The sequence below is a fragment of the Tachyglossus aculeatus genome, chromosome 1, assembly GCF_015852505.1.
Source record: "Tachyglossus aculeatus isolate mTacAcu1 chromosome 1, mTacAcu1.pri, whole genome shotgun sequence".
NCBI lineage: Eukaryota > Metazoa > Chordata > Mammalia > Monotremata > Tachyglossidae > Tachyglossus > Tachyglossus aculeatus.
In genome coordinates, this window is record NC_052066.1 from 154104893 (window position 1) to 154130011 (window position 25119).

At 46.2% G+C, this 25119-nt stretch overlaps 1 protein-coding gene across 1 annotated transcript in view; it reads left to right on the forward strand.

The window, feature by feature from the left end:
- The window catches only part of SYNE3 (spectrin repeat containing nuclear envelope family member 3), an 88758-nt gene that overhangs the window by 24368 nt on the left and 39271 nt on the right, over nt 1–25119 (forward strand). Inside the window, exons 4-12 of the mRNA XM_038746849.1 lie at nt 6843–7004; nt 8367–8711; nt 10970–11106; nt 11910–12084; nt 16947–17129; nt 17305–17448; nt 19422–19556; nt 21322–21483; nt 22803–22975. Coding sequence (XP_038602777.1) covers nt 6843–7004; nt 8367–8711; nt 10970–11106; nt 11910–12084; nt 16947–17129; nt 17305–17448; nt 19422–19556; nt 21322–21483; nt 22803–22975 — 1616 coding nt within the window. The remainder of the gene's footprint in view (nt 1–6842; nt 7005–8366; nt 8712–10969; nt 11107–11909; nt 12085–16946; nt 17130–17304; nt 17449–19421; nt 19557–21321; nt 21484–22802; nt 22976–25119) is intronic.

The following is a 25119-nucleotide window of genomic DNA, read 5'->3' on the forward strand; positions in this document are numbered from 1 at the left end:
AGGGGGTTAAATGACTTGTCCAAGGACACACAATAGACAGAACTATCAGAGAAGCAGCGTGGCTCAGTGGAAGGAGCAGGGGCTTTGGAGTCAGAGGTCAAGGGTTCAAATCCCTGCTATGCCAATTGTCAGCTGTGTGACTTTGGGAAAGTCACTTAACTTCTCTGTGGCTCAATTACGTCATCTGTAAAATGGGGATTAAGACTGTGAGCCCCCCGTGGGACAACCTGATCACCTCATAACCTCCCCAGCGCTTAGAACAGTGCTTTGCACATAGTAAGTGCTTTATAAATGCCATTATTATTATTTTTATTAATTAAAACTCTCACCGCAGGAGTCAAAAATAGAGAAGCAGTGTGGTCAAGTGGATACAGCATAGGCTTGAGAGTCAGAAGTACCTGGGTTCTAATCTCGGCTCCGCCACTTGTCTGCTGTGTGACCTTGGCCAAGTCTCTTCACTTCTCTGTGCCTCAGTTCCCTCAACTGTAACATAGGGGTTGACTGTGAGCCCCATGTGGAACATGGACCGTGTCCAACCCAATTGGCTTGTATCTACCTCAGTGCTTAGTACAGTGCCTGATACCTGGTAAGCACTTAACAAATGCCATTAAAAACCAAACAAAATTAAACTTGGGTCCCAAGCCTCCCAATCCAAGCCAGCCATCTTCCTACCTTCCTACTCCATCCATCCAACAGGAATTTAGGGTCACCCTAAGGCAAGTAGGTGATATGATGTTCCAAACTAGGGCAGACTTAGAGGGTTTGGGGAGGGAAAGTATCTACCAACTCTGTTATATTACACTTTCCCACTGTTAATAATAATAATAATAATGATGACATTTATTAAGCACTTACTATGTGCGAAGCACTGTTCTAAGCGCTGGGGAGGTTACAAGGTGATCAGGTTGTCCCCAGGGGGGCTCACAGTCTTAATCCCCATTTTACAGATGAGGGAACTGAGGCTCCGAGAAGTTAAGTGACTTGGCCAAGGTCACACAGCAGACATGTGGTGGGACTGGGACTCAAACCCATGACCTCTGACTCCAAAGCCCGGGCTCTTTCCACTGAGCCACGCTGCTTCCCTACAATGCTGAGTGCTCTATAAATATGATTGATTGATAGGAAAGGAAGGTTTTGGGGCTCTGAGGCTGGGCTTATGGTGATTTGGAACAGTGATAGGGAGGCAGTATAGCCTACTGGATAAAGCAAGGGGCTGGGTTCTAATCCCAGTTCCAGTGCTTGTCCTCTGTGTGGCCTTGGGTAAGTCACTTAACTTTTCGATGCCTCAGTTCTCTCATCTGCAAAGGCCCTATTGAGAGCTCACCTCCTCCAGGAGGCCTTCCCAGACTGAGCCCCTTCCTTCCTCTCCCTCTCGTCCCCCTCTCCATCCCCCCCTTCTTACCTCCTTCCCTTCCCCACAGCACCTGTATATATGTATATATGTTTGTACATATTTATTACTCTATTTATTTTACTTGTACATATCTATTCTATTTATTTTATTTTGTTCGTATGTTTGGTTTTGTTCTCTGTCTTCCCCTTTTAGACTGTGAGCCCACTGTTGGGTAGGGACTGTCTCTACATGTTGCCAATTTGTACTTCCCAAGCGCTTAGTACAGTGCTCTGCACATAGTAAGCGCTCAATAAATACGATTGATGATGATGATGATGATGATGAGTATTCAATAACTCTACTCCCTCCTACTTAGACTGTGAGCCCCACGTGGCACAGGGACTGTGCCAGACCTGATTTACTTGTATCTACCTCAGCTCTTAGAACAGTGCTTGTTGCAAGCGCTTAGTACAGTGCTCTGCACACAGTAAGCGCTCAATAAATACGATTGATTGATAATAACCGTTTAACAAATACCGTAACTGCCCTATCCCCGCTCCCCCCCAAAAAAGTCAGGCCTTTTTTGGCTAAGTCTGGAGAATGTATAAAGAACAGTAGGGATGTTGGAAGGTGACTACTTTCCTACGTTAGATTGGAAACTCCTTGAGGATAAGGATCATGTCCTTCTCTTCTGCTCTTTTCTCCCAGGAGCTTAGTTCCATGCCCTTCTAAACTGTGAGCCCGCTGTTGGGTTGGGACTGTCTCTATATGTTGCCAACTTGTACTTCCCAATCGCTTAGTACAGTGCTGTGCACACAGTAAGCTCTCAATAAATGCGATTGAATGAATGAATGAATAATAATAATGATAGCATTTATTAAGCCTTACTATGTGCAAAGCAGTGTTCTAAGTGCTAAGGGGGTTACAAGGTGATCAGGTTGTCCCACGGGGGGCTCACAGTCATCATCACCATTTTACAGATGAGATAACTGAGGCTCAGAAAAGTGAAGTGAATGAATGACGAATGGTCTTCCCCCAGTAATTGCTCAGTGAATTCTTCTGATTGATTAATATAGAGATTCATGGATGGTTCATTAATGGTTGTTGGAGAGAAAAGGCAAGAACTTCGGTTCACCCTTCTCCAGGAGGAGGGATGTCAAAAAGAGTGGCCGCCTCACACTTTCTCCAAGCATCCTGTTGTCACTGTTGGAGACAGATCACTGAAGTGAACGGAGACTTTGGTCTGACCCGGTTGTGACCTCACCCAGCGTCTTAAGTTTTTAGCTGCAGTTGCTTCCTGGCCTCGGATTGAGAGATCAGAGCAGGGTCCAATTGCTCTGAACCTGGACAGCTGCTCTTCTCACGTTGGCCGTGGGGCAGACATCTGCTTTTTCAGCAGAGCTTTGAGATCTTGTTTCACGATGCAGCCGGGCTTTCCGTTAGAAGAAGGACCCTAGGGATCCCTGAACACATCAAAGCTACTGTTTAGTGGTTCAGTAATAATAATAATAATAATAATGATGGCATTTATTCAGCGCTTACTATGTGCAACGCACTGTTCTAAGCGCTTGGGGTATACGAGGTGATCAGGTTGTCCCACGTGGGGCTCACAATCTTCATCCCCATTTTACAGGTGATATAACTGAGGCCCAGAGAAGTTAAGGGACTTGCCCAAAGACACACAGCTGACAAGTGGCAGAGCCAGGATTCCTAAGTAAAGTTTCCTTAGTTCCTCTGAGGGCCTTTTAATATTAGTTAATAGGCCTCACTTCTCAATCAATCAATCAGTTGTTCTTATTCAATCGTATTTAATAATAATAATAATAATAATAATGATGGCATTTGTTAAGCGCTTACTGTGTGCAAAGCACTGTTCTAAGCACTGGGGAGGATACAAGGTGATCAGGTTGTCCCACGTGGGGCTCACAGTCTAAATCCCCATTTTACAGATGAGGGAACTGAGGCTCAGAGAAGTTAAGTGACTTGCCTAAAGTCACCCAGCCGACAAGCGGCGGAGCCGGGTTTTGAACCCATGACCTCTGACTCCCAAGCCCATGCTATTTCCACTGAGCCATGCTGCTTCTTTGAGCAGCGCTTTATTGAGCGCTTACTGTGTGCAGAGCACTGTACTAAGCGCCTGGCACTCTACTAAGTTTTTATTGGTTGCTTACTGTGTGCAGAGCACTGTACTAAGTGCTAGGGAGAGTACAGTATAACAGAGTTGGTAGACATGTTTCCTTCCCACAATGAGCTTATAGTCTAGAGGGGTAGAGGTGGGGACAGATATTAGCATAAATATTGGTTGTAATATTGGATCCTAATACTAATAAGGGATTGAAAGAATACAGTTGAATTACTTGAACCACATTTTGTCAATGATGTGCATCTAGCTTTACCTCTATTTATTCTGATGACTTGACACCTGACCACATGTTTTGTTTTGTTGTCCGTCTCCCCCTTCTAGACTGTGAGCCCGTTGTTGGGTAGGGATCATCTCTATATGTTGCCAACTTGTACTTCTCAAGCGCTTAGTACAGTGCTCTGCACACAGTAAGCGCTCAATAAATACGATTGAATGAATGAATGAATGTAGTAAATTATGGATAACTGGCAGTTGCTATATGAGGGAATTCCTGACCCCTGAGGACAAAAAATGCCAGCAATGTTTGCACCACTTTCCCTTTTCTGTCTTTCCAGAGGAGTGAGGAGTCACAACACTCTACTCCTACTGTGTCAAGGGGAAAGGAAGTTGGACTTGAAGGGTGAGGGGCTTAAAAGGGGACAGGATCAGGGGGGGAGAAAGTGGGAAAGGGAGAGAGGAGAGCTAAAATCAGGAACAGTGGGGATGTTGCTCCTCCTCCACAGTTGCTTTCCATTTACCCCCCTCTTCTTCTGAGCCCCCACATTGGCCTTAGCTGGGTTGTCAGTCTCAGTAGTTCTGCCCGAGCTGGATTGCTGTACCCAATAAAGGCTATTGCCCTTATTGAGCGGCATGGCTTAATGGATAGAGCACAGGTTCTAATCCCGGCTCTGCCACTTGTCTGCTGTGGGGCCTCGGGCAATTCAGTTAACTTCTCTGTGCCTCAGTTACCGCATCTATAAAATGTAGATTAAGACTGTGAGCTCCACGTGGGACATGGACTGTGTCCGGCCTGATTAGCTTGCACCTACCCCAGTGCTTAGTACAGTGCCTGGCACATAGTTTGTGCTTAACAAATACCATTTTTAAAAAAAGGCACGAGGACACAGGGACTGATGGCTATGAGCCTTGGATCCAAGATGAGGAGATTCTGATGTGGCCTCATCAAAAACTCCTTTTCCCATCTCTGAGTTCCAGGTCAGCAGTGGCAGTGGAGGTAGTGACTGCTTTCACCACTGTAGGTGAAGAGAGAAGGACTCTCCTTCAGTAGTGGCAACGGCAGCCACCCCTACTGTTATAATAATAATAATAATAATGGCATTTATTAAGTGCTTACTGTGTGCAAAGCACTGTTACTGTTACCCTTCCTCTCCTTCTGCATCACCACTGCAACGGTGGGTTCTGGCTAACATCTTGGCATAAAGTGGGCAGGTTCCTAGAGGGCCCCACGCCTCTCAGAGCGTGGACCCAATTCCCTAAAACCGGGATGGCCCCACCTAAAACGGATCCACCTTGGGAAACCAGTTCCTCTGAGATGCCCGGGCCAGACGGTGCAGAGGGTCTCCAGGGTCACTGGCGGTCTTCCACCTGGCAGCTCCTGGCACGCGTTGCCAAGCCACTGGTATGGGAGATCAACCTTCACCTCCTTTTCTGGGGCACCCACTGCTTTCCTACCCTCGAACCAGAAACATCCGCAGGGGCCTCACGGGCGAGAACGTGGATTCTCACTCAACAGTTCATTCGATAGTATTTGCTGAGCACTTCCTATGTGCAAAGCACCGCATTAAGTCTTGTGTGATGTGGATTATTTTAAGTTTAATTAGAGTTTTGGCTGGGTCAACAAGGTAGCTGGACTTTTCTTTGTTTTCTTTAGGGAAGCGACTAGGAAGGACCAGGAAGGGGACAAACTTTGGTGTTCCAGAGAACTGTAGGGAGTTGAAAGTCTGTTTGTTGTGGACAGGGAACGTGTCTACTTACTCTGTTATATTTTACTCTCCCAAGCACTTAGTTCAGTGCTCTGCACGCGGTAAGTGCTCAGTAAACACAATTGATTGATTTAGGGGAGTGCCTAGGGAGGACTGAGAAGGGGACAAACTTCAGTGCTCCAGAGAACTGTAGGGAGTTGAAAGTCAGGGGAGGGAGCGTGTCTACCATCTCTGCTATATTGTACTCTCTCAAGCGTTTAGTACAGTGCTGTGCACACAGTAAGCGCTCAATAAATGTAATTAATCGACTGATTCATATCTCTTGGGTCATTTCCCAATCTGTAGTTCTTCACCAGATGATTGAGCAACTGGTAAGATTTATATCCTTCCTCTAACCGGCTTCCCTTTGAGAAGCAGCACCTGCCCAACCGCTTGGCAGAAAGTCAAAGCTTTTCATTCAGCAGTCTGTAAGTCGAGCGTCTGCTTAAATCTGCCATTTGTTTCTTAATAGAATGGAGTTAGAAGTTTTCGACAGTAATATCCCCACCATGGCTGCCGGATTGCACTTGAATTGTTTTCCTTACGGGAAAGGTTAAGCTCTTTCTCGGTTTGTCTCACCTGTCATGCTCCCTCCTTGCAGGGTTCTGAGCAGCGGTTTAAATTACACTTTCACACTGTTTATGTTCCTCATGAATCTTCCTTGGATTCTGGCGCCGCTCAGCCGTTTTCCACTCCAAGTACCTTCTGTTCATCTCGTGGAGTGTTATTTGTTTCTTTCCAGCGCAGAGTCCTCAGAGCTTAGCACATCTGGCACTACCAAGTACCATGATACATGTGTGTTTCAGAGTGTTCATTTAGGGGCCGCATTAATCATCATCAGTTTCAGCCCCGGGCTCTCGGGTTTGTTATTTCTGACCTGCTTGGTGTAGCCAAAGAGAGGAAGAGAGGCCTTAGCAGGGGTGTTTTCTACCCAGTGTGTGTATGCCAGCCCTCTAAAGTCATTTGTATTTCCCAGATATGTCTCCAGGCTTCTGCCTCCCCTGGTAGAATGGCCTTGCATTGGCTCACACCCAGGCAGTGCTTACAAACTCAAGGGTTATTTTCTGTCCGTGGAAAATAGGACCCACAAACATCTGGGAGAATGAGCTGGCTTGGCAGGAAAGGGAGTTAGTGCATGAAACCTCATGTGACTTTGCCAGAGCAACTGGGCTGCGATGCGCAGTTATATAACCACATCCAGGGCAGAGACCCAGTGGCCTTTATCCTCAGCCCGAGGCAGAGTAGATTCCTGAAAAAGTTGAGCACATTTTGTTTTGCGACTGAGGGTGCTTGGGGAATCAGGCGAAACCCAAATCCAGGTTGTCCATTTTCACTTTTTAAAAAACACAGCATGGATCAAGCCTGACCCCAAGGGGAATTGATAACCGTGAACTTCTTGAAACAGGACAGGGTGAAGCTGCTTGAAAAGATAACCTGCGAGCACAAGGAGTACACGGAGAAGGTGGACGCGTTCCAGGGATGGCTAGTGGGCGTGACGGAGCGGGTGAGCGGCCGACTGGGGAGAGCCAACCAGTCAACCCTCGACAACCAGCTCAGAGATCTGCAGGTGATAATTCCGTGGGAACTCGTCCGATGGTCCAGCTGTGCTGGAGAATGGAGATGTCATTCCTGCCCTCTGGGGCCAGCCGTAGCTAGCCTTACTGCCTAGCAACCAGTGAGTTGGCCTGTCATCCCCCTCATTCAGGAGGAGCACACAGTATGCCCCTTTCTATCTAAATGTTGGCAAGTCAAATCGCAGGGCAACCAAAAAGGCCACAGAATGATTCCAAGGTTGTCAGACTCCTTTTATATACCAGCCCAAGGAGACACCCATAAGAATCCTCCAAATAGGGAGACCTGCAACCTTGTGACTGGTCAATTTATAATTTCAGTCAATCAATCAATCATTCAATCATATTTATTGAGTGCTTACTAGTCAATCATTCAGTCGTACTTATTGAACACTTACTGAGGCACAGAGAAGTTAAGTGAGTTGCCCAAAGTCGTCATCATCATCATCATCAATCGTATTTATTGAGCGCTTACTATGTGCAGAGCACTGTACTAAGTGCTTGGGAAGTACAAATTGGCAACATATAGAGACAGTCCCTACCCAACAGTGGGCTCACAGTCTAAAAGGGGGAGACAGAGAACAAAACCAAGCATACTAACAAAATAAAATAAATAGGATAGATATGTACAAGTAAAATAAATAAATAGAGTAATAAATATGTACAAGCATATATACATATATACAGGTGCTGTGGGGAAGGGAAGGAGGTAAAAAGTCACACAGCTGACAATTGGCAGAGCCTCTGACACCAAAGCCCATGCTCAGTAAGTGTGCAAAGCAGTCTACTAAGCGCTTGGTAGAGTACATTATAACAATAAATAGAGAAGCAGTGTGGCTCAATGGAAAGAGCACGGGCTTTGGAGTCAGAGGTCATGGGTTCAAATCCCGGCTCTGCCAATTGTCAGCTGTGTGACTTTGGGCAACTCACTTAGCTTCTCTGTGCCTCAGTTACCTCATCTGTAAAATGGGGATGAAGACTGTGAGCCCCCCATGGGACAACCTGATCACCTTGTAACCTCCCCAGTGCTTAGAACCGTGCTTTGCACATAGTAAGTGCTTAATAAATGCCATTATTATTATTATAGACGTATTCTTTGCTCACAGCGAGCTTACTTGTGCGGAGCACTGTACTAAGCTCTTGAGAGAGTACAACATACAATACTTTAGATGAAAATACCCTGGAAACCACAAGTACAGGTGCCAATCAACCGATCAATGATATTTATTGAGCACCTACCCTGTGCAGAGCACTGTACTAAGCGCTTGGGAGAGGATGATACAATGCAGTCAGTAGACTCATTTTCTGATATCATCTTTGCCCTTCTAAGTTATCCTCCTATATTCTCCCCACACCAGGATATTGCCAAAGATTTTCTAAGAGGAGAGGAGTCTCTAAAAAACCTCGAGAGGCAGTCGGAGGGAGTTATCCAGAACACTTCTCCTTTGGGCGCCGAGAAGATCACCCGTGAGCTGGAAGAGCTGAGGAAAGCCCTGGAGAAGCTGAAACTGCTGTGTAAGGAGGAAGAGGAGAGACTCCTGAAGGCCCTGAAGTTGGACGGGGCCTACCGATCTCAGGCCCAGCTGTTGGGAACTGAGGTCGCTGAATTTCAGCAAGAGATCCAAAGGTTGGCCAAAGGCTTGGAGCCAGGCGAGAAGGCGAGAAATGAAGAGGAGTTAATTACTCTCTGGAGGAAATACACCGTGAGTAGCTGAAGCCACATGAATAGTCACGTGCGTCGGGAGGATCCTGATTGTGTTTGACGCCAGGGATGTTCAACATTTTTAAGAAACTCCACCCCTGCAGACGAGTTGTCAGTCAGTCATATTTACTGAGTGCTTACTGTGTTCAGAGCACTGTACGAATGGCTTGGGAGAGTACACTGTTACAGACACATTCCCTACCCACAGTGAGCCTTACGGTCTAAAGGGCGAGACAGACATTAAATAAATGATTTACGGATAGTTAAATAAGTGCTCTGGGGCTGGGAGGGAGGATGGATAAAGGGAACAAGTCAGGTTGATGCAGAAGGGAGTTGAGGAAAGGAAAAAAGTTGTGCCTAACTTATTCTCCCACCTCCCTTCCTGACCCCCATTGAGGAGAGAAACGGCCCTGGCTGCTGCCCCTGGCACCTCCACCTCCCTGAAGCTCACGCTTCTGGCAGAGACACCAACTCCGGAGAGGCCAAAGCGATGCACATTGATGGCAGGTGCAATTTCTCTTCTCGTCCCTTTGGGCTGCTCCTGCTCCTTTTGCTGCCTGGATGATCAGAATTATCACTGCCCAGGAGCTCAGCGGTGTGCCCTGCCTTAAAACATATGCCCACTGTGATCCTTTGAGAATCATTCATTCACTCAATCTTGGTTATTGACAGCTTACTGTGTGCAGAAATAACACTGTACTAAGCGCTTGGGAAAGCTACAATACAGCAGAGTTGGTAGATGCGATCCCTACCCACAATGAGCTTACAGTGTACAGGGGGAGATAGGCATTAAAAGTTAACATCTCTAATGCTGGGGTTGAGTTTATGGAGGACCCCTTGTTTATGAAGATTCAAATTATCATATTAACCCATATATAGTGCATGTATGTGCAGAGCCCTTTCTTCTGACACCATCTTGCCCTGAAGCCAAACAGACTTGCAGTGTTGGAAGAGCATTCCCTAATTCCCTAACTTTCTAGTGAAAACATGGAGTGATGGCAGGAGGGGTGCAGATTATGGGCCTTCAAGAAGCTTTGGAGGCAGAAAGCGGACTAGGTGGACCTTTGTTTTTATGAGTTAAGTAGCTGTTCCTTATTTCCTGTAGGGATAAAACAAGAGAAGACAGACCGAAATTAGAGAAAGGTAAATTTTTGTTGTCAAGAACCTGGAGATGCTGAAGATTTTTAAATCCTGATACAGATTACCAAAGAAGCTCCTTCCATGGAGCTCTTCGGAACGAGAGTCTGAGATGGTTTAGGAGTGGTCCCGTGTGAAGGCAGGGGGTTGGATCAAATGAGCTCTTTGTATTCTTTCTAGCCCTGGTTTCTTTGTAACCCCAATTTATAATTTCATGATTTTTAGCCACTTAAAAATATCCCCATCCTTCTCTCAGTCCAAGTCCGTTCCCTGTATTAGATTCCAGGAAAACCGAGTCCTCTTTTTGCCCTCTAGACTGTAAGCTCATTATGAGCAGGGAAGGTGTCTGTTATATTGCTGTATTGTACTCTCCCTAGTGCTTAGTACAGTCATCTGCACACAGTAAGTGCTCAATAGATGTGATTAACTGAGCACATCTGAATCCAGGGTCTCACGTGATGTGGACAAGCTTTGCTCTGATCCTGTAGAAAATCTTCCAAGTGTTTCTAAGCCCCTGATTTGCACTCATAATCCTTTCCCTCCTTTTTCTCCCAGGTTAAAACTCACTTCTTTCTTCTAGTTTTGGTCTCCTTTCAGGAAATGGATCTAAGAAGCTTTTCATTAAGTAAAATCACACGGGCTTTATTCACTGACCAGGATTTTTTTTCCCTTCTATCGAAATTTTTGCAGCAAGCAACATATTGTTTAGACGTGCCCAGCCTGATTACCTTGTATCTACCCCAGGGCTTGGCACGGTGCTTGGCACATAGTGAATGCTTAACAAATACCACAATTATCATTAGTAGTATCATTATTACTATTATTACTAAATATTGAATTTTGACAGGAAATGTTTATGATGAAGGGAAATGGAAGTGTTAATTTGAATGTAATTCAGGATTCAGTTCCCAAAATGAAATAAACTCACCCCTGTTATGAGGCTGGTGAGCAAGAGAGAGGATCCATCACAGGTTCAGTAGGTAAACAAGAGGGTATTGGGCTTGATATGGCTTCAACCTTCCTTTTCCCACCTCAAATCAGTCCCTCCTCTGCACGGTTGGTTTCCCACTCCAGTTATTGTTTTTCGCTGCTTTTAACTCCATTACTGCTTGGACAACTCAGGTGACCAGATCGGCTCTTGTGGCAGAAGAGGCCAAAGCGGAAAAGCTGAAGGCTCAGCTGAAGGAACTCATCCAATTTTCTCAGGACGGGCAGCCCCTCTCGGCCAATGCCGTGTCTGCTCTTCAGGATTTCCAAAGGTATTTGGATTAGGGTCTTGGCCATCTAGGTTCCAGAGTCCTTAAACGGTAAAGATCCAAGTCCATAGTTGAATCAGGAGGGAGAGGGAGTAGACCCTGATCCCAGTTCTGCGACTTCTCTGCTCCTCAGACTGTGAACCCCATGTGGGATAGGGACTGTGCCCACCTGAATCTCATGGATCTTCCCCAGTACTTAACACAGTGCTTAACAAATACCACAATTATTATTATTACTTTCATCATCATCATGAGCCCGTTGTTGGGTAGGGACCGTCTCTCTATGTTGCCGACTTGTACCTCCCAAGCGCTTGGTACACACAGTAAGCGCTCAATAAATATGATTGAGTGAATGAATGAATCCTCCATGGGTCCTCTGGATATTTAATCAACAGAACTGAACCCCAGAAACTAGATTGCCTTGGGGGCATTGATCAGCCACTTAATCGGTGGTGTTTATTGAACATCTAGTTAGCACTGGACACTGCGCTAAACCCTTGGGAGGCTAAAACAGAAGCAAGGCATTTGCATCTCTTCTGTCTTCTGCTGAGATCCTCTAAGTTTCATGCGGGTGATGTGCAAAGAACACAGTGGATGGTGCCCTGATGGAAATGAAGGATCGATCAAGCAATAGAATGTATTCATTTAATCGCATTTATTGAGGGCTTACGGTTTGCAAAGCACTGTACTAAGCATTTGGGAGAGTACAATATAACAATAAACAGACACATTTCCTGCCCACAATGAGCTAAGGATGTCACCTTCCCGCTAAGCCAGATATTTACACCGTCTGTTGATTCTTGCAGCTTGAAAGGGAAAACGGCCAAACTGCTGACCAGCGCTGGCATGGAACTGGCACAGAGCTTTCAGCGCCTGCTCCGGGATTTCCAGCTGTGGAAGACAGAGGCCCAGGGACTTGTGAATATCACAGCCAGTGTTCCTGATCACTCGCTGATCCCCACTTTCTTACCACAGTTGGAGGTAACTGAGGCAGCTTATTGCGTTGGTCACTGTGCCCTGGCTGAACAGGCACACCTGCATGATGTAGCGGTCTTGGACAGATGCTGAGCGCTTTTACTTAGGAAGCAGCGGTTAGGCTTGTTAGAGTCCCGTATGCTCATGAGTTCACCAGCTCTGCAGAAAAGGACAGGAGGAAGACAGATATCAATCAGTCATATTTATTGAGCACTTACTGTGTGCAGAGCACTGTATTAAGCGTGTGGGAGAGTACAGTGTAACAATATAAGACACAACTAGCAGCGGTTAGGCTTGTCAGAGTCCCGTATGCTCATGAGTTCACCAGCTCTGCAGAAAAGGACAGGAAGAAGACAGATATCAATCAGTCATATTTATTGAGCACTTACTGTGTGCAGAGCACTGTATTAAGCGCGTGGGAGAGTACAGTGTAACAATATAAGACACAACTTGGAAGTCAGAAGGTCATGGGTTCTCATCCCTGCTCTGCCACTTTGCTGTGTGACCTCAGGCAAGTCACTTCACTTCTCTAGGTCTCAGTTAAGTCATCTGTAAAATGGGGATTGAGATTGTGAGCCCCACAATCATTTCATCATATTTATTGAGCGCTTACGGTTTGCAAAGCACCGTACTAAGCATTTGGGAGAGTACAATATAACAATAAACAGACACATTTCCTGCCCACAATGAGCTAAGGATGTCACCTTCCCGCTAAGTCAGATATTTACACCGTTGGGACAGGGACTGTGCCCAACTCGATAGAGAAGCAGCATGGCTCAGTGGAAAGAGCCCAGGCTTTGGAGTCAGAGGTCATGGGTTAGAATCCCGGCTCTGCCAATTGCCAGCTGTGTGACTTGGGGCAAGTCACTTCACTTCTCTGGGCCTCAGTTCCCTCATCTGTACAATGGGGATTAAGACTGTGAGCCCCCTGTGGGACAACCTGGTCATCTTGTAACCTCCCCAGCACTTAGAACAGTACTTTGCACATAATAAGCACTTAATAAATGCCATTATTATTATTATTTGCCTGTATACACCCCAGCGTTTACTACAGTGCCTGTCACATAGTAAGCACTTAACAGATACCATCGTTGTTGTTACTCCCTGCCCAAAACAAGCTTACAACGTAGAGCAGTGCTTTGCACATAGTAAGCGCTTAATAAATGCCATTATTATTATTATTTGCCTGTATACACCCCAGTGTTTACTACAGTGCCTGTCACATAGTAAGCACTTAACAGATACCATCATTGTTGTTATTCCCTGCCCAAAACAAGCTTACAACCTAGAGCAGTGCTTTGCACATAGTAAGCGCTTAACAAATGCCATCATTATTATTATTAGAGGGGGGAGACAGACATTAATAGAAACAATTAAATTACAGATATGTATGCAAGTGCTTTGGGGCTGAGGGAGGGATAAATAAAGGGAGCAAGTCTGGGCAATGCAGAAGGGAATAGGAGAGGAGGAAAGGAGGGCTTAGGGAAGTCCTCTTGGAGGAACTGTGCCTTCAATAAGGTTTTGAAGGTGGAGAGAATAATTGTCTGTCAGATATGAAGAAGGAGGGTGTTCCAGGCTAATGGCAGGATGTGGGCGAGAGGTCAGCTGTGAGATAGATGAGATTGAGGTACAGAGAGTAAATTGGGAATAGAGGAGCGAAGTGTGCAGGTTGGGTTGTAGTCGGAGAGCAGCGATTTGAGGTAGGATGAGGCAAGGTTATTGATATGCCCTCTCAAGAAGACAGGGCAACTGAAATCTGGAAAGAAATCTGTAAACAGGGAAATGAGTACTTATAGAAATGAAAAATCAGACCCTCACTCTTCAGTTGAACACTAACAAAGTCCTGGTATGTAATGCACTATCTCTTGGCCTCATTGTTCATGTCGGGCGGGGAGGGTGTGTGTGTGTCCTAAAACAAAAATGGACCCATCATCCTCCCTGAACTACATCTGGATGTCATCATTCAAGTGCTGAAAGCAACAAAGACTTTCCAATAGGATTTCCGTTGACTCATTCTGTTGTTTTGAGTCAGATACTAGGCAAATTGCATGTGGAGGTTTTTTAGTGGGGCCACATCTCTGGGGAAAGCTTTAATGAACATGAGGGGTGAAATTCACCCTGGTTGTTTGCCATTCACAGGGGTCATTCACAGCTTTTCAGTTAGGGTGTGGTACCGAGAAAGGGGAAGGGATTTTAAGAGGAACAAGAAGCTAACAGGCCCTGGAGCCACCATTTTGGGTCTCTTCAATCCTATTTGGAAACTCTCAGGGCTGGTCAGGCAACCTGGGCGTTTAGCTCAAAATGGTCTGGGGGCAGGTAGCCCCTTTGCCCCCATGGAGTGGACATTTATGGAGCCATCTTCAGTGGCCTTGAATTTATTTGATGTAGGATGGGAAAGGGGGAAGAATCAAGTTGGGGAAGCAGGGGCAGTGAAAGTCCCCAGGGAAGGATCTAGTTATGCTACTTATTGGTCGGATGTCAATTCATGTAGCAGCAAGCCAATCTATGCATCAGACAGAGCCTGAATCACCCAGGCAGAAAGAGCTGGCTCTCTAGGTGTGATGGTACTTGGTGACAGATGGGGAGAAGGGCATTTGGCAGGCTTCGTTCAAAATCTTAGCCTTTCAAGATGCAGACCTCCATCCCTGGGGGCTCTCAGCAGGCTCTCTAACAGTAGATTTAGGGCATGATCCAGTCAGCCCCGAGCACTTAGTTCAGTGCTCTGTCCGCAGTAGGTACTCCATAAGTACCACTGATGATAATGATGACAACTCATCAGTAGTTGAACAGTGCTTGGCATATTGTAAGTGCTTAACCAATACCATTATTATTATTATTATTATAACAAAGATTAATAACGTATATATATACATACATATATATATGTATATACTGTAAGCTCGTCCTCTAGACTATAAACTCATTGTGGGCAAGGAATGTGCCTGTTATATTTCACTCTCCCAAGGGCTTCATAAGGTGCTCTGCACACAGTAAGCACTCAATCAATACAATTGATTGATTTGTTAAGTGCTTACTGTGTGCCAAGCACTGTTCTAAGCACTGAGGTAGCTGCAAGGTAATCAGGTTGGACCCAGTCCCTGTCCCACAGGGGACTCACAGTCTAAGTAGAAGGGGTTAGGAAACTGAGTCATGAGGAAACTGAGGCCTAAAGAAGTGAAGTGACTTGCCCCGGGTCACCCAGCAGACAAATGGTGGAGCTGAGATCAGAACCCGGGGACTCCCAGGCCCAACTTTTCGCTTTTCTTTTCACAAAGGATGCTGCTTTTCATATTTCTGTGACTACTCTCTGAAGAGTGTTATGCTAAGCATTTGGGAGAGTATTATGCTAAGCATTTGGGAGAGCACAGTAGGGGCTTGAAGACCTAAGCCCTTCCCTCAGGAGTGTAAATAGCACTCTGTGGAGGACCGAAGCTCCCAAAGCTTCCGAAATGTAGTCTGTTGGGGAGGTGTAGCGGAGTCTGGATGAAAGGGGGCCAAATATAGCTATCAGTTTGGGATTAGGGGTCAGGCTGGAGTGGATATCTCTCCCTGTCGGTAGAATGGAAGCAGAGCTCAGGGGTTCCTGCTTCAGTCACGGAAGTGTTCAGAATGGCCAGGTTTCACTTGCTTTTGCTCTTTGTCCAGTGGGTTAGGAGCAGAGCGAGCTCCGTCTCATTCTGTCCTCCCCTTCCATTGGTAACAGAAGCAATATGGCCTGGTGGAAAGAACACGGGCCTGGAAATCAGAAGACGGGTTCTACTCCCAGCTCCTCAACACGTCTGCTGTATCACCTTGCACAAGTCACTTAATTTCTCATCATCTGTAAAACTGTGAGCCCCATGTGGGATAGGGACTATGTCCAATCTGATTAATTTATATCTGCCCCAATGCACAGTAATAGTAATAGACTTCTAGACTGTGAGCCCGCTGTTGGGTAGGGACCGTCTCTATATGTTGCCAACTTGTACTTCCCAAGCGCTTAGTACCGTGCTTTGCACACAGTAAGCGCTCAATAAATACGATTGATTGATTGATTAATAGTAATAATAATGATAATGATGATGATGACATTTATTAAGTGCTTACTATGTGCAAAGCACCGTTCTAAGCGCTGGGGAGGTTACAAGGTGATTGGTTGTCCCACGGGGGTCTCACACTCTTAATCCCCATTTTACAGATGAGGTAACTGAGGCACAGAGAAGTTAAGTGACTTGCCCGAAGTCACACAGCTGAAATTGGTGGAGCTGGGACATACTGTATGTGCTTGGCACATACTCTTTTAGACTGTGAACCCACTGTTGGGTAGGGACTGTCTCTATATGTTGCCAATTTGTACTTCCCAAGCGCTTAGTACAGTGCTCTGCACATAGTAAGCGCTCAATAAGTATGATTAATGATGATACTGTTTAAAAATGCTATTTTAAAAAACCCAGAAAACTTGTTCTGGCTCAGTGGAAAGAGCACGAGCTTTGGAGTCAGGGGTCATGGGTTCAAATCCCAGCTCTGCCAATTGTAGGCTGTGTGACTTTGGGCAAGTCACTTAACATCTCTGTGCCTCAGTTCCCTCGTCTGTAAAATGGGGATTAAGACTGTGAGCCCCCCGTGGGACAACCTGATTACCTTGTATCCCCCAGCGCTTAGAACAGTGCTTTGCACATAGTAAGCGCTTAATAAATGCCATTATTATTATTATTATTAAATCAATGGTATTTATTGAGCACTTACTGCACGGAGAGTACAATGCAAAGTAAGCACTTAACACCCTACCCTTACGGCTTACAGGCCACGGGGGAGAGACATTAAAATAGATTAGGAATAGGGGAAATTGTAGCGTATAATACTTAAATAAGGCCCATTCTCCCTTTTAGGCAGCACTGTCTGAGAGCTCCGACTTGAAAGAGAAGTTGACGGCAGTATTACTCAAGAAAGACTTGCTGAGCGGCATCTTTGGTGAGGAGCGAGCAAAGTCTCTCATGGCGGAAGTGACTGACGCCACCAAGGACAGAGATCTGCTCCATTACGGTCTTCTGCAAAGGAAAAGTAAATTGCTGGTGAGCATCGGACTGGCTGAAATCCTACCCTCTGTGCCCAATTCAAGAGAGTAGAATGCAGCGTCCTGGCCAGCTATGCCGTCGGTTACTGGTCACTGGTATGGAGGGACCCCGTGGAAAAAAGTGCGGGTGAAGCTGGCAACGATATTCATTTTCGTTGTTGCTGTCTCTCTAGAATATGCTCTCTCAGCAAAAGGACTTTGATGCTGCATTCGAGCCTTTGCAGGAGAGGTTAGCAGCTCTGAGGATCAGGGTGACCGCTGAAAAAGAGCCTCAGTCTGACCTTCGTGGTAAACAGGCCCAGCTCCAGAAGCTGCAGGTAGGTTGGCGTGTTGGGGCAACTCTGTGGCTAGATTATGCCACCTTCGTTTTGGGGACGTCCTACCCAAGGAAAAATGTGGGGTTCCCATTGCTCCTGTCATCAAACAGAAATGCCTGACCACTGGCTTTAAAGCACCCCATCAGGTCTGTCCTTTCTAGTCTCCACTCTCGTCTTTTACAGAACTCCAGCTCACATTCTCCGTTTCTCCCACCCTCACCTTCTCTCCGTGCCAGGTTTTTGGATCGCCCACCTCTGACTCCTGATTCATCCCCTTTCACCTGACCGGAGCTCCCTGTTCCTTCAAATCCACCACACCTCAGCTCTCTGCAACTTCCAAGTCCTGAAATGACACCCGCTTCAGGAAGCATTCCCCAATTTACTATTTCTTCTCCCCAGATGGAATCCTCCCAGCTATCATCTCAGCACTTTGGCACTCAAATCTTGTTGTTGCTGATATTTGAGAGACAGCAACAACGAAAATGAATATCATCGACAGCTTCATCTGCGCTATTAAAACATTTTTTTTCTCCGATCATTTTTTTTCCTTTCGGATGTTTGTTAAACTCTAACTCTGTGCCAGGCACTGTATTAGCACTGGATTAGATATTCCCAGCACTTAGAACAGTGCTTGGCACATAGTAAGCGCTTAACAAACACCATCATTATTATAAGATAGTCAGGTTGGACACAGTCTGTGCCCCCTGTGGGGCTCACAGTCTTAATCCCCACTTTACAGAAGGGGTAACTGAGGAACAGAGAAGTCATGTAACTTGCCCAAGTTCACACAGCAGGCAAGTTGTGGAACTGGGATTAGAACCCAAGTCCTTCTGATTCCCAGGCTCGTGCTCTATCCACCATCATCATCATCATCATCAATCGTATTTATTGAGCGCTTACTGTGTGCAGAGCACTGTACTAAGCGCTTGGGAAGTACAAATTGGCAACACTGCCTCTCTTATGTTGTGTCTGCCTCGCCTGCTAGACTGCAAGCTCATTGTGGCAACAGTCTTTGTCTGTTAAACTCTCCCAAGCACTTAGCATTTTGTTCTTTCTCTAGGAGATGTCCAAAAAATACTACTGATCGGTCAACCAATCGGTACAACACACTTTTTTTAGTTTTACAAATAGGCAAAAGTTGAATCTAGTGTTTCTGTGAAATTACGGGCAGGGAGCATGTCCACTAATTCTGTTGTAGTGTACTTTCTCATGTGCCTAGTACAGTGCTCTGCACATAGTAAGCGCTCAGTAAATTCCATCGATTGATTTTACTATATCTCTTTTAATGTCTGTCTACCGACTCTGTTCTATTGTACTTTCCCAATGCTTAGTACAGTGCTCAGCACACACTAAGTGATCAATAAATATACCACTGATAGATTTTAAAATCCCTTGAAATTATAGTTTGGAGGGTTTTCTCAGTAATTAGTTCCATAGATAGTCTTGTGCCCTGTTCTCATGCCAGAATGCTCCACTCTCTTTCTGGACATTTCGTTTCTTTCCCCACCCCCGCTCCTCCACACCTGAATCCTTGCTGCAGATTTAAAGTTTTTGGGTTACCAGTATCACCCTGTAATAACGTCCATGGCGGTCATCCAGGCACTAGGATGACTTTGGCTATCTCCACTTCATCCTCACCTGCTATTATTCTGCCCTCTCCTCTGCTCAGCAATACTGCATCTCCTCCTTTATTGAATCCCATGCCTATGGCCCACAGCAACTGTTTCAGACCTCTTTCTCCCTCCTGAAACCCCCTCGCCCCAATGACCTGCCAGTTACTCGGCTGACCAAATGGAGCCCATCAGCCGAGAACTTCCCCAAATGTCCCCTCAGCTTTCCAGCTCCCTCCTCGAGTTTGAAAGAGGAGGCAGAGGTCCACCCACCAACAGCCGAGGTTTCAGAAGAGGTGGGTCAGCCGGTGGCTCCCCTATAATACCGCCTCTGAAACGCGCAATCTCCGCCTTTCTTTGCAGAGACTCCATGAAGATTTGCTGGAATTGGAAGTTCAAATGGATGATCTGAAACTCCTGGTTCAGTCTGAGCCGAGTCACCAGCATAAAATGAGCCAGCTTTCCTCCGACTATCTCACTCTGAAGAGGTCTTTGGAGGTAGGGCAGTGTTCCAACACAACAATTTAACAGGCACATTCCCTCCCCACAATGAACCTACAGTCTGGAAGGGAAGACAGACATTAATATAAATAAGTTAGGGATATGTACATAAGTGCAATGGGGCTGGGAGATGCAGAAGGGAGTGGGAAAAGAGGAAATGGGGGCTTAGTCAGGGAAGACCTCTTGGAGGAGATGTGCCTTCGATAAAGCTTTGAAGGTGGGGGGAGTAATTGTTGGAAATGGGAAGGGAGGGTGTTCCAGGCCAGAGGCAGGACATGGGTGAGAGGCCGGTGGCGAGATAGACGAGATCAAGCTATGGTAAGTAAGTTGGCAGTAGAGGAGTGAGGTGTGAGTGCTGGGTTGTAGTAGGAGAGTAGCAAGGTGAGGTAGGAGGGGGCAAGGTGATTGAGTGCTTTAAAGCTGATTATAAGGAATTTCTGTTTGATGCGGAAGTGGATGGGTTTCCACTGAAGGTTTTTGAGGATTGGGGAAACATGGACTGAACGTTTCTGTAGAAAATGATCAGAGCAGTAGAGTGAAGTATGGTCTGGAGTGGGGAGAGACAGGGTGCAGGGAGGTCAGCAAGGAGGCCGATACGGTAATCAAGGTGGGTTAGGATAAGTGCTTGAGTTAACGTCGTAGTAGTTTGGATAGAGAGGAAAGGACGGATTTTAGCGATGTTTTGAAAGTTGAACCGACAAGATTTAGTGATAGATTATGTGAGTTGAATGAGAGAGGAGTCAAGGGTCACACCAAGGTTTCGGGCTTGTAATAATAATAATAGTAATGACATTTATTAAGTGCCTACTATGTGCAAAGCACTGTTCTAAGCGCTGGGGAGGTTACAAGGTGATCAGGTTGTCCCACGTGGGGCTCACAGTCTTAATCCCCATTTTACAGATGAGGGAACTGAGGCCCAGAGAAGTTAAGTGACTTGCCCAAAGTCCCACAGCTGACAACTGGCAGAGCTGGGATTCAAGCCCATGACCTCTGACTCCAAAGCCCGGGCTCTTTCCACTGAGCCACGCCATTTAACCCAGCACATAGAACTGTGCCTGGCACATAGTAAGCGCTTAACACATCCCTTAAAAAAGGGACAGTCTGCCACTGTCTTTGCTTCGTTGCCTCAGCCTGAAATTCCGCACAGTAACGTTTAGCTCCGCAGTAAGGAGACTGAATTGGACTGCTACCGAGTAACTGAAGTGAGTTTGTTGCAGAGGTATCTCCTTTTCCAGACCACTGCAAAAAATGCCAGTCGTCATTCCTCTTAGATGCTCAGGACAGCTCTTGTGCTCTTGGGTTGGCTCAGTTAGCTAAGTGTCAGTGAGAAACTAATACAGAACTCAACTCTGCAGCTACATCTGTTTATTAAATGGGAAAGGATTTGAGGTCATGGTACTCCCCCAGCTGGCTGAGTTCATAGACGCTGTTCTTCAAAGATACACGTGGAAGTTGATTTTCAGGGAAATCAATCAATCAATCGTATTTATTGAGCGCTTACTGTGTGCAGAGCACTGTCCTAAGCGCTTGGGAAGTCCAAGTTGGCAACATATAGAGACAGTCCCTACCCAACAGTGGGCTCACGGTCTAAAAGGGGGAGACAGAGAACAAAACCACAAAGATGTTTGCTTGGAGTCGGCCGTCTGTCTTCCCTCCCCTTCCCTCCCCTGTTTCCTCTCCCCATTCGATTCCCTTTCACCAGCAGGCCTGTGTCTTGTCTGGGTTTAATGCCAGTATCTTGGGGTCATTCTTGGTGTTTCAGATGATGCTACAGCAAAGTCAGCAGTGCGTCGAGGAGCACTGCTTGTTCAGCAACGTACTGTTAGAACTACAGCAGTGGATCATGGTGGTCAAAGAGAAGCTGGAATCCTACCAGGGGGACAATGACAGGTGGAAGGTAGAGACCCGAGCTGGGGAAATTGAGGTCAGAATCTTTTTTGTCATTGTATCTGTTAATCATTTAGCATGCACCATCATCAATCGTATTTATTGAGCGCTTACTATGTGCAGAGCATTGTACTAAGTGCTTAGCACTGTACTAGACACTGTACTAATTAATCAAGCCTGCTGAGAGCTCACCTCCTCCAGCAGGCCTTCCCAGACTGAGTCCCTTCCTTCCTCTCCCCCTCGTCCCCCTCTCCATCCCCCCCATCTTACCTCCTTCCCTTCGCCACAGCACCCGTATATATGTATATATGTTTGTACATATTTATTACTCTATTTATTTTACTTGTACATATCTATTCTATTTATTTTGTTTTGTTGGTATGTTTGGTTTTGTTCTCTGTCTCCCCCTTCTAGACTGTGAGCCCACTGTTGGGTAGGGACTGTCTCTGTGTGTTGCCAATTTGTATTTCCCAAGCACTTAGTACAGTGCTCTGCAAATAGTAAGCACTCAATAAATACGATTGATGATGATGATGATGATCAAGCAATGGTATGTACTGAACGTTTACTGTGTGCAGAGCACTGTACTCAGAGCACCTGGGCAAGTACAGTAAAGCAGAGTTGGAAGGCGTATTCGCTGTCCACAAGTCTAGAGGACAAGTTTACTAAGACCTGGGGAAGATATAATATAATTGGGTCGGACACAGTCCCGATCCCATGTAGTATTCACAGTCTTAATCCCCATTTTACAGATGAGGTAACTGAGGCCCAGAGAAGTTACGTGACTTGCCCAAGGTCACCCAACAGACAAATGTCAGAGCCGGGATTAGAACCCACATTTTCTGACTCTCAGGCCAGTGATCTTTCCACTAGGCCATGTTGCTTCTCACTAAACCACCCTGCGTTTTCTGCCACACTGCATTTCTGAAGATGCTCCTGCTGCGCGACCTAAGGTAAGTCAGGTCACACTCAGGAAGCAGCTGTGGCTTAGTGGATAGAGCATGGGCCTGGGGATCAGGACCTGGATTCTCATCGCAGCTCCTCCGTGTTTCTGTTGTATGACCTTGGGCAAATCACTTCACTTCTCTGAGCCTCAGTTCCCTCATCTGTAAACTGGGGATTAAGAGCATGAGCCTCCTGGGGGACAGGGACTGTGTCCAATCTGATTAATTTATATCTACCCCAGTGCTTAGAACAGTGCTTGGCACATAGTAAGCTCTTAACAGGTGCCATAGTTATTATCATGAAGTCACTTAACCTCTCTGGGCTTTAAATATCTGTTCCTCTGAGGAAATTCGTACCGTTAGCAATAAAAATATCATGATGATTAATAATTACAATCCTTGTGCATTGTAGAGACTGTCGGCTGAGTTCCCCAACAGAGAGGTCCAGCTGCACCTGGTGGAAGCTCATGGCCAGAGGGTGATGGAGAAGTCTTCTCCAGGAGGGGTTGCCCTCATCCAGAAGGAGCTGAAACAGCTGACGGAGTCCTGGAATTCCCTACGGGTGCTAGAGGACATGCTGTCAGGGTAAAGTGGTTCTTAAAAATCGTTGCTCTCTTGCTCTCCCCCAGCTTTGTCCCTAGAAAATCTGACAATCGATCAATCAATCGATGATATTCATGGCGCACTCACAGAGCACCGAACTAAGCACTTGGGAGAGTACAATAGAGTCGGTAGGCTCAGTCCCTGCCCTGAAGGATCTTTCAGACTAGAACTAGGGGGGACAGACATTAAGATGAATTACAGATAAGATGAGCAACATCATCATCATCTATCGTATTTATTGAGCGCTTACTATGTGCAGAGCACTGTACTAAGCGCTTGATAAGATGAGCAACAGAGTCTAAGGTTATGCATATAAGTTCTGTGGATGTTGGGGTGGAGTGAGTATCAAAGGGTTTGGGGGGATCAGACCCAAGTACCTGGCTGACTCAGAAGGAAGGGAGAATAGGGTGGGGGAGATGAGAGGTTAGTCAGGGAAGGCTTCCTGGAGGAGATATGATTTTAGTTAGGCTTTGAAGTTGGGTAGCCTGGTGCTCTGACAATTAGGATAGATCAATTGTATTTATTGAGTGCTCACTGTGTGCCGAGCACTGTTCTAAGATCTTGGAAGAGTACAGTGTGACAGAGTTGGTAGACACGTTCCCCGCCCACAGTGAGCTTACAGTCTAGAGGGGGAGACTGGGTCATTAATATAAAATTAAGGATAGGTACATAAGTGCTGTGGGGCTGAGGAGGGATTGAATGAAGGGAGCAAATCCAGGTGATGCGGAAGGGAGTGGGAGAAAAGGAAATGAGGGCTTAGTTAGGGGAGGCTTTCTGGAGGAGATGCATCTTCATTAAGGCTTTGGAGCCGGGGAGAGTATTTGTCTTTCGGATGTGGAGTGGGAGGGCGTTCCAGGCCAGAGGCAGGAGGGGAGCAAGAGGTCTGCGGCAAGACAAGATCGATAAGACAAGATCGAGGTCACTTGCTCCGGGGCATATTGTTAGGTCACAGCGTGGAGGGAGCAAGGCAGGGCGAGCCACTCGCATTAGTCACACATGGTTTTGTATTTCTGTGGGGAAAAAAAACACCTTAACGTGTCTCACTCCAGAAAGAGTTCAAATTCCAAGCACCTGCATTCATTCATTCATTCAATCGTATTTATTGAACACTTGCTGTGTGTAGAGCACAGATACTTCTGAACTGTAAGCTCCTTGTGGGTAGGGTACGTCTACCAACTCTGTTGTACTCTTCCAAGAACTTAGTACTGTGCTCTACACAAAGTAAGCACTCAATAAAAAATGATTGACTGACTGCACAGAGAAAGTACTCAATACATACCACTGATTGATCCTTGGGGGCAAGAAGAGGAGATGAGGATTTACAGTGTTGTGTTGGAGTCATGGTCTCACAGCCCTCTGTTCTGGGGAAGCAGCACGGCCTATTGGCAGGAGCTCGGGCCTGGGAATCAGAGGACCTGGGTTCTAGTCCCGACTCCGCAATTAATCTGCTCTGTGACTTTGGGCAAGTCACTTAACTTCTCTGTGCCCCACTTACCTCATCCGTAAAATGGGGATTAGGATGGTGAGCCTCTTATGGAACATGGACTGTATCCGACCAGATTAGCTTACCTCTACTGCAGTGCTTATTCAGTGCCTGGCACATAGTAAATGCTTAATAAATACCGTTAAAAACATAAAATTGGGAGCTGGGCCCTGTATAAAGTCAAGCAAACTCTTCTCTGGGACTTTACTATTGCCACCAAAAGCAGGGCTAAGGAAGCACCCTAAAGTGTTCTAAGTACCAAACTGGGGTCTCAGGCAAGTTTATCCGGTTCCTTTCAAAGGCAGTGTCAGTTGCTCCAGGGCAGAATTTTGGCATGAGGGAAAACTGGATAAGAATTAGAGTTCACTTCTTCCTGCCAGAGCTGAGGTTTTCAGTCCCTGTTTTGGGAAGAAAGAAGGAAGGATTAGAGAATGCTCTTCAGGCCTTGTGGGATCTGTCTGGATACAGCGTGAAGCAGAGTCAGAAGACACAGTTGTACATGTGTGATCTCCCATCCTCCTGTCTCTCCCCACTTCAGTCCATACTTCACGCCACTGCCCAGATTGTCTTTGTCCAGAAATGCTCTGGGCATGTTACTCCCCTCCTCAAAAATCTCCAGTGGCTACCAGTCAATCTGCGTATC